Genomic DNA, 9461 nt, shown 5'->3' with positions numbered 1-9461 from the left:
TTGTCCCAAATCAAATCATTGTCATTTGACAAGGAATGGCCTGGAACTATATTTTTTAAAACTCTTCTTTATTAAAAATTTCCAGCTGACAAAGCTGACCCTACATGCTGAGTATGTTGACACTATAAAAAATGACAGGTGCTTTTGACACTGATGTCATGATAGAGTCACTGGGACATTTTCTCACAAAAAGGTAGAGAAAAGCTTCAGTGCCTATTCAGTCTATTGCCAAAATAACACTAAAATTACTGTTTCTGTTCCTGTCTGGATTTTGTAGGACATATCATACATCTTGTGAAATTCAGATGCAGAATATTTTTCTTAAAACTTGCCATTAATGAGACAAATGTGGACATAGGTACACCTGTGGCTGCAACCTTTAAACATATCAGACTTAAAACTATAACATCTATTAACCAAAAATTAGTTAAGCTTTCATAGGGATAATTTCATTCAGACAGATAAATTGAGCTTGTGTTATGAAGACCATCCCTTAAATAATCTGCATTACCTTGTTGTCTGTGATACTTGAAATTGTGATACATGTTGTGATAAAATGTTTCCAGACCAGTCCTGTTCTATTGACTTCATGAAATAAACATTTTGTATTCTGTTTGATGTCCCTTGGCTTTGTTTAAGCAGTCATAAAATAAAGTATTTAATTCTATTGTATATCAATTTTGTATTTATAACTTCTTCATATTATCTACATGAAAGTTAGCTTGAAAAAGAATCCTGTGTTTTTCAAGTAGGTATATCTTTAAATTTTTTGTACATGTGCTGAAGGTCAATTCAGTAAGGATTGGATAAGGGCTTTGCCCTCATCAAGACACATGCCTGGTACAAGAGCAAAAACGAATTTGCAAAATAAATGTGATTTCTTGAATTTACTTTCTGCTTTTGAAAAGAGCATATTAAACTAATTAATTTCTAAATGTGTAAAATTATTTCTGTATATTGTGCTACTCTGAATTAGCTAGACATACAAAATAGCAGAGGTAGGTTATTTGTCTCCTCCTAATCAAAGGTGCCTTTACTCTTTGTCCTCAAATAGTGGCTTCCCATTGAAATTATTAGCAACTTTTAGCACCTCTTCCCCAATTATATGCTGACTTCCTTTGCTGAAATTCTCTGATAATTCTCTAAATGTTACTGCTATTCTTTTGTTTGAAATATCTTCTCTCCTCACAGAATGTTTCCAATTGTTTCTTGCCTGGCCTTGTAAAACCAGCAATGAGCATCTAGGCATTGGAATCTGGATGGCAATTTCTGGAAGTTCATCATTTTGTAATGTTAAGATTGAACTTGACAAAAGGCTCAAAGTAACCAGACGTTCCCCCCATAACCATGTGTCATCAATATGTGGATCAATTGCTGACCCTCTTTCAGAACTGTATTCTAAATGGCAAACTTCTACAGGATCAAAATTATCAAGTTCTTTAAAAGTTTTCATTTTCAACACCAAATTCTTTAAAAAGAATGGAAACCCTGTGAAACTTCCAACTTTCAGCTTTCTGCGTTTGAAATTCACTTGCGGCCCAAAATCCTGAAGAAATTACAAAAAGGCTAATGAGAATTGCTAACTTTGAAACAAATACAGATTAAATACAGATATTTGTGAAAACAAACATTAATCAATTGGATCCTAATATATTATTATTTATTGCTTTAGTCACAAAAGGGCATCTTTAAAATCATTGAATGTTGCTTTGCCCAACCTCTTGCTATTCTGGCCAATGGGGTGATTATTTATAAAAGTTGTTCTCTTTGTATTTCCAAACAAATCATGTCCCAGCTACAACTGCTAGTTATAATTATCATTACATTCGCAGTGGTATATTTTGGCATAATTGTGCTGTATTTTCTCACTTTTTGTACAGGACAGGTTATGTAATCGGCATATTTTTTGGGATAGAGTCAGTGTGGATGGAAAGCTGTTTGGCACTCTTACTCTATCTCATAAAAATATGCCATTTACAAAACAGGGTGGAATCCATGTAAACCTCATGCTGGACATACACAAATTAACAATATAAACAATGGAAAATCATTATTTCATGCCAGATATCTCCGATGCAGGCTAGTATCAATCACTTCCTAGTCAGGTGCCTCCCTCCCTGGGGTCCCCAATATGTTGTTATTATGGCCAAAAGAGGGAACTATCCCAAAGTTTTTCCTTTGATTTCCAAACTGAGTTTACAATAGATAGTATATGCAAAATATTTATGCGAATTCGTGTATTAAAGATAAAAATTTGCTGGATGTTGTTCTCAATAATGCTCAATTCATGATGAAGTGACATTAATTGAAAAAAATGTTACTGTAAAACCAAGACCTTATAATATTATATCAAATCACCCACTTGTTTTCGTCGCCCTGATTGTGATAGTTTCCACGGCATTTTGTACATCTCATTTATCATAAACGATTCTTCCTCGTCGGTCACGTAATTTTCTATCACCGTTATGTCTTGTGATCCTAGTAATCCGTTGAAAATTTTAAGAAATTGTTGGAGTTTATCATGTTTATCATCTGCATCGATGTATACAGATAAACTATTTACTATATCTGCCGTTGTGTGCTCATAAAAATTCATATCATTATCTCCATTGTGAAGCCGTCCGTTTTTACAAGAGCAAAACTTCCAAGGACCACATAGTATCTTTTTATAATTCATACAAAAGTGTAGAAAATGCAAATTAGTTGATTCAAATGCATGGTTAGGAAGGTCATCGTATATTTTACCACGTTTTTCTTCACAAATGAGACACATCCGAATCCCACTGCATCCGCATTTTCTTTCCGCCATTTTCTTCGAATAAATAAAAGTTGTGATCCCTGTGTATGATGAAATCACGATGTGGTGTTGTTGTTGTCTGTTCTGTGTTATTTACCCTTATGTCTAGCTTCAACAATAAAAAATTATCTGGAGGGGAGGATTGCATGGAAAGAGAAGCAGAGATGAAAAAAGTTGCTGTCATTGGTGCTGGCCCTAGTGGTCTTACTGCCATCAGATGGGCTGTAGAAGAGGGTGAGAGAGACGAATTTTTAACATATATTCCAATCATCGTCCAAAAAGTAGAATAACCCTTTCGGAAACATTCGAACAAAGCAAAACAAAATATCTAGACCCAGGCATTGCACCCATTGCAATTATGCACTTACTAAATTAAAGAAGACCAAAACCTAAGGTTGCAAACGAAACTATGTAAATGGTTCCTAGTTAGTAAGAAGCATATCAGCACAGCAAAAAACAATAGTTCATGCACATTACAATTTACAATGAAATATCGCGTAATAACGTAATGCCAGACTGGAATCCGCGTAGTTGCGCCACAGATTTGTGACGCACAGCAATCTCCAAATTTGGAATGCTGGCGTACTTTGGCTTTAAGACTGGCGTTTTGAGCACTCTTGTCGCAAAAACTGAGGTAATTTGGCGTACCTTTAATCGGTTCGCGTACAGGGCCTCACCTCCTGCTGTGCAGCCCTGTATGGTAGTAGAGCAAGAGTGCGTTTTCCAGTGAACTGGAATCACTCATATTTGAAACTTTTCTTACCCTTCTGCGGCAACTATGGTGCCACCTCGGGTAGTAGGAATATCAAGACGTTTTTTATGACAAAGGACACATACTTGTTAAGCATAAAATGTTAAGCAAATAAATTCTAATTTTTCGTACACACTGTAAAAATGTATTTGTTCGACTCATTGATTGATTTTTTAAAGTCCAAGAGGCAAAGCTTATGCCTTGTAAATACCTTGGCCCGAGGCCATAAAAATGTCAGTGCGGACCTGTTTCCATAAAGTTAACAATTGGCAGAGTGGATTGAGTGGAGTACCAGTGCTACTTGGCGCATGATGGATTATGTATGGCATACATATGTGGCGTACCAGGTTCATACTTTACAGTATGGCTGTAATGTCAAACACCTTTCATTGTTTTAGCAATCTGTCATTACCACTACTTCTTTTTGATAACAGCGTTCGTTCTTAAGAAACTGTATATAACAGGAGATATCTGATTAATTTTTTTCTCATTACATTTACACAGGAATAGGGATATCTCTTCCCTTGATGTGGGGTTAATCAAAATTGTCTGGCTACGCCATTTTCCAGGAAATCATCCCATTAGCTGTCTGGCATTGCCCACAAGCACATCAGGAATATTCATCTTCAAAATTGTGCCATGTGATGAGGATACCTATACCCAATCAAAATGTAATTCTTTGTTGTTCAATCAACCATTGTTTATAGTCAAAACAATAACATTGAGCGTTCCCTGATCACTGCAGAAAGTGACATTTTGATTTCACAGAGTAGAAAATCGAGGGAATATAACCCCAATCAGTTCATCTACATACTTTTACAACAAATTTTTTTCAATAGCACAGACAGCAATCAGGTTCAAAAAATGGAAAAAACAGGCAAAAAAGACACACAAACATGCTTTTATAAACCTTTTTGTTCAATGCTCATGACAGATTCAAAAAATATTCCAAAGTAAATTTGTCTGTGTTTGCCTAGCATCTGGCGTTACCATATAATCTGTTTCAAATCTTATTAGATAATGAAACTTATAAGTTAAGCACCCTTTTGCTTGGAACTCAGATATGCCAGGAATTTCCAAAGATATGATTTTCTGTACATAAATAATAGAAACTCTTTGTTTTTGCAAGAAGGATTTTCAAATTCTATTTGATAAAGAGTCACCAGTTCTGCTGGCTGATGCAGGCATCCCATGCTAACCCCAAAGTCCTGCTCTCTACTAGGGCAATCCTGCACTTGTTTTGTCCTGCTTCCATTATGTGTTTGTAAATTTTTTCCTGCATCACAATGAACTAGAACAAAGAGCAGTCTTGCTTAATCTGCAGAGCAGGACCTGGTTGAAATTAACATCATAACTTGTCATGAGTAGTTAGTGGTTGATAAGTTGGGTTCACCTACCTAGGCCAAAAGCCATTGCTTTGAAAACATTTTGACCTGCTATTTCTGAAAGCAGGACTGCAAGGATTTCCCTATACACTCTATCTTTCTGGCCGAGGCAAGTCTACCAGCAAGGAAGCCAGTTGAAAACTATAGGGAGGCACTGTGCTTGTTGAATTCCTGCTTTCTTTGGTGCATATAATGATGTATATAAAATTGGTGCATATAAAATTGTGTTCTTTACCTGAATTTTTTACTTGTCTCATGGTTTTGCTAATTAATTTATTTCAATAAGTAAAATGAAACATTGATAAACTGTGCCTCTTTTGTATATTAACTTTTATTATATTAATTCTCAAGTTTCTTCTTTTAAATTTAACTTTTTTGAAGATTACTTTCACATTTATGTGTATTAACAGGATTTGATGTTGTTTGCTTTGAGCAAGAAGATGATATTGGTGGTTTGTGGCGATTCACCACCGATGATTCCCACAGCTCTGTGTGCAAATCAACAGTCATCAACACAAGCAAGGAAATGATGAGTTACAGTGATTTTCCTGCACCAAAGGATTTCCCTGTTTATATGCCTAATGTAAAAGTGATGGAGTACTTACATCTTTATGTCAAACACTTCAATATTTCAAAATACATCAAGCTTGACACTGTGGTAAAATCAGTCAAAAAAAGTGATGATCATGATCTCACTGGAAAATGGGATATTACCTTTTTTCCACATGGGAAAGAAATAATTGGGCAAAAATGTGAGACGTTTGATTTTATCTTTGTGTGCACTGGCCATCACTGGATCAAAAACCTGCCACACTTTGATGGTATTGATGATTTTAAAGGCAAAAAGATTCACAGCAAACAATACAAAGATTTCAAAGGATATGAAGACAAAAGAGTGCTGGTAATAGGTGAAGAGGCTCATAGCTCCCACTTTGCTATTTTTAGACTGTATGGATATTTTAAGATTTTTAAAAAAGTTTCTTACACCTTATAATGTAGCTGTAACATCAAGGAAAAATATACTGTCAATACATTGGAGTACAAAGAATTTCTTCCATATATGTTGCTTAGTTCGTCAAATTTTAACTCCCCCCCCCAGTTTCTCCCCCCCCCAGTTTTTTTGTTCAAATGAAATAAAAATAAAACCTTACAATAAACCTCGATATTTATCCTTAATAAAAATTGTGTATAACTTCAGTGGTTCCTTTGTTTCTTATTTTTAAGATAAGTACCCCTTTCATTGCTATCTGTGTCATTCCATAGGTATTGGTAACTCTGGTGGTGACATTTCAGTTGAGTTGAGTCGTCATGCAAAACAAGTCTTTCTAAGCACAAGAAGAGGAGCCTGGGTATTTCCTCGAATGGCCCATGGAGGATACCCTTCAGATCAGTTCAAAAATCGACGAATAATGTCACTTATACCAAAATCAGTTGTTGAGATCGTTGGTCAAAAGATTGCAAATGATAGGTTCGATCATAAGAAGTTTGGGCTAAAGCCAGAACACGGGGCAACACAACAACATCCAATGGTAAATGACGACCTTCCATCAAGGATTTCTACAGGGAGATTGAAAATCAAACCAAACGTGAAGCTGATAAAAGAGAAAAGTGAGTATTTGACAAAATGGTACCGTCTGTGTAATTGAAAACATACTTTTCAAATCTTTTTGTGAAATTATTTAATCACTATGAAAGTTTAAGGGAAAGGTGCAGTCGTCGTGTGGTAATTTAATTCATTTTATTTTGCTTCGATATTTCACGGAACACAGAAGAATAGGTAAGAGCATTTTGGTTTGTATTTGTTGCTACCAAGCTTCCGAGGACAGTTATTAGGACACTGAGAAGCTGTGCTTATCGAGCAGTGCCCATGACCTTCCTCTTGATGTGACCGAACTTCATGTTTCCTATGTCTGGACTAACAGAAAGTTGGGAACACTTCTCACTCATAGTGAAAATATAGTCTTGTCAGTGACACAAACCACAGACCCTTGGGTGTGTACCCAATAAAAATGACATTGAGCCATCCTCACACCATTAAAAAGACGACTAAAGAGACGCTGAAAAGACATTGCATGCATAGTGAAATTGCAATTCCTTTCTTGGTTTTTTCATTTGTTTTCATAACCCAATTCAACAAACTTTGTTCCTCTTCTTTCAACTTTGACTTTGCATTTTTGTTGTGCAGTTAATGATGGACTTATTGTTTGCTTCCAGGTGTAGTGTTTGATGACAATACGGAAGCTGCTGATCTTGATGCAATAATATTTGCGACTGGATACAAAATTGGCTTTCCTTGTCTTGAAGAGGGGCTGGTGCCAGTCGAAAGAAACCAGGTACCTCTGTACAAGTACGTTTTTCCAGACAGTCACAAACATCACACAATGGCCATATTGGGATGCTTACAACCCATTGGAGCTATAATGCCGCTTTCAGAACTCCAAGCACGTTGGGCGTGTAAAGTGTTTAGTGGGACAAAATGTCTTCCTAGTTTGGATGAAATGAAAGCAGACACAGAGCGAAAAAGAAAGGCAATGTCGGAACACTACTACCAGGCCGACAGACATACCATTCAAGTACTCAAATTTAACTTATTTGCCTCTATAGAAATGTTTCGCTTCCTTTTAATTTCTGTCCCTGGGCGTGGGATCGATGATCACCCCTTTCAAGCCCGTATATAGTCTTGTTGTGCAGCTTCTTTCTACGTCGCGGGGAAGGGGGATGGGGAAACTAAGCCTAGTTTTGGACGGGGACGTGCCATTTTGGTTCCACATTTATTCCCATTATTCCGCATATGTCTGAAAAAATGTGACCCATAATTGCGCAAATATGATGAAAACTATACCCATAATTCCACAAGGCAAAGAAAATTTTTTAAAACACAACGAAATCATCAAACAATTTTGGTATGTTCTTTGCCCCAAATTTCAATCTTACACATATCTCATGCTTTCATTTCTAACTGGACATTCATTCATAATGGCACATGCTAATACCTCAACCCTATTAAGGTCTATTTGGATATGTTGTGCAGCTTTTTTCTGAACGATAAGGAATTGAAATAGAATCAACCGCTTGAGAGCAGTCTTTATGTAGGCTCAGTAGCAGGGTATAAAAACTTGGTGAGCTTTTCAATAGCTGCTGTCTGTTTATCTGCCCGTCGAAAACTAGATCGTTGCTTATCCTTGGAAGTGGTAAAATGGCTAAGCCCTGTGCAGAGAAGCAAAAAACCCTACAAGCCTTCCTGGTTTGAGGCAGGGTTTGGCCAAAAATGATGATGATTTTGTTGGCAAAAACAAAAATTTTGTGTTATTTTTCATGTTCTGTCAACTGAAAATAAATCACCAATATATGATAGTGGTGAGGTTTTACTACAAAGTTTAAGAATCAGGCTAGAAGGGTCAAAATAAATATGGGAAGAAAAACTATGATAAAATTTTGATGTGCCAGGAAAATTTGTTCTCGAACAACTTGGTAAGTGCTTTGATCCTCCGCTGAAAAACAAAAGTATCGCAGGAACACCCACCATTTCATCTGTTCACCTTATTTACATTATTTCGTCTGGTAGAAGCACTGTTCAGCTGTTTTTCAGTAATTAAACATTGTGTTAAAATAAGGAAAGCTGTGGCCAATAATTGCAGGTTTTGAGGAAGGTCAACAACTTTTCAAACCCCTGCACCTGGTTACTTATTACAGGACAAAAAGTAAATATGATGTGTATTGTTCTGTTTTATTTGTTTTCTTTTGTAGGTGGACTATATTGATTACGCGGATGAAATCGCAAGGGAGATAGGCTGCAAGCCAAATTTTTTGAAGCTGCTCTTCAAGGATCCGTCTTTGGCCTTTAGTTGTTTATTCGGCCCCTGTGTACCGTATCAGTACAGATTAATGGGACCAGACCCTTGGGATGGAGCAAAGAAAGCCATAGAAGCTGTTGAAGAGAATATTATTTTTCCGACAAGAACGAGAATTGTCAGCAAGACTAACGAGACTGGTCTTACAAATAAAACTTGCTTAGTAGTTGCCTTTATATTTTTAATGCTTGCAATTGCTGTTGCTGTCTTATGCAAGAAGATGTAAAATTTGAGTATATGCTTTATTACATCCACCTGTACAATAGATAACGCTTTTGATTTGAAGCTGCATGATTGTTATTTTGACCAATAAACGTGATTGTTACATACATATTAACATACTTTTAAATTTTTATAGTAATGAAATTCGCTTGAGGGCCTGCTTGCTGCAGTCTCTATGATTATACAACCATGTGAAATACGTTGTTTATTCAATGTGGCTAAGACTTTGTGTTCTTTCATTTTTACTATTAAGAACATATTGCGCAAGGAATTGTTTGCAGATCGTTAAGTTTGCATGGTATAAAAACTAGAAAGAGAGCACATTCTGAAAGGCCTATTTCCTGCTTCATTATAACTCGACGGTCAACAGTCATTATTTTTGAATACACACTTTTTTATAAGAACCAATATTTTTCTGAATTTTTTCTTAAATTAATAGGGTGTAAGCAGTGCAA

The 9461-nt window shown here is 36.2% G+C and overlaps 2 protein-coding genes across 2 annotated transcripts; one reads left to right on the top strand and one right to left on the bottom strand.

Moving 5' to 3' along the window:
- Positions 1-1033: 1033 nt before the first annotated feature.
- LOC135683689 (alpha-ketoglutarate-dependent dioxygenase alkB homolog 4) lies at positions 1034-2809 on the bottom strand. The gene is made up of 2 exons (XM_065199021.2): positions 2363-2809; positions 1034-1546 (listed from the first exon to the last, which is right to left on the bottom strand). Exons 1-2 carry the CDS (start codon positions 2807-2809, stop codon positions 1034-1036), a joined length of 960 nt encoding a protein of 319 aa, XP_065055093.2.
- Positions 2810-2844: 35 nt separating this feature from the next.
- LOC135683684 (flavin-containing monooxygenase 5) lies at positions 2845-9325 on the top strand. The gene is made up of 5 exons (XM_065199013.2): positions 2845-3031; positions 5344-5841; positions 6197-6541; positions 7148-7506; positions 8681-9325. The coding sequence occupies exons 1-5, from the start codon at positions 2845-2847 to the stop codon at positions 9008-9010; spliced, it is 1719 nt and encodes a 572-aa protein (XP_065055085.2). The 3' UTR covers positions 9011-9325.
- Positions 9326-9461: the final 136 nt, after the last annotated feature.

Source organism: Rhopilema esculentum, chromosome 7 (assembly GCF_057945365.1).
Source record: "Rhopilema esculentum isolate cy_ngs chromosome 7, ASM5794536v1, whole genome shotgun sequence".
NCBI classification, from domain to species: Eukaryota; Metazoa; Cnidaria; class Scyphozoa; order Rhizostomeae; family Rhizostomatidae; genus Rhopilema; species Rhopilema esculentum.
Note: the sequence above shows the minus strand (reverse complement) of the source record. Positions and strands in the feature narration are given on the sequence as shown.

Excerpts from the sequence above, each read along its gene's own strand:
- LOC135683689 (XM_065199021.2), bottom strand. The coding sequence starts at position 2,809 with ATGGCGGAAAGAAAATGCGGATGCAGTGGGATTCGGATGTGTCTCATT. Across the intron at positions 1,547-2,362 it reads AATCAGGGCGACGAAAACAA|GATTTTGGGCCGCAAGTGAA; the intron begins GTGGGTGATTTG and ends TAATTTCTTCAG.
- LOC135683684 (XM_065199013.2), top strand. The coding sequence starts at position 2,845 with ATGATGAAATCACGATGTGGTGTTGTTGTTGTCTGTTCTGTGTTATTT. Across the intron at positions 3,032-5,343 it reads CAGATGGGCTGTAGAAGAGG|GATTTGATGTTGTTTGCTTT; the intron begins GTGAGAGAGACG and ends GTGTATTAACAG. Across the intron at positions 6,542-7,147 it reads GAAGCTGATAAAAGAGAAAA|GTGTAGTGTTTGATGACAAT; the intron begins GTGAGTATTTGA and ends GTTTGCTTCCAG.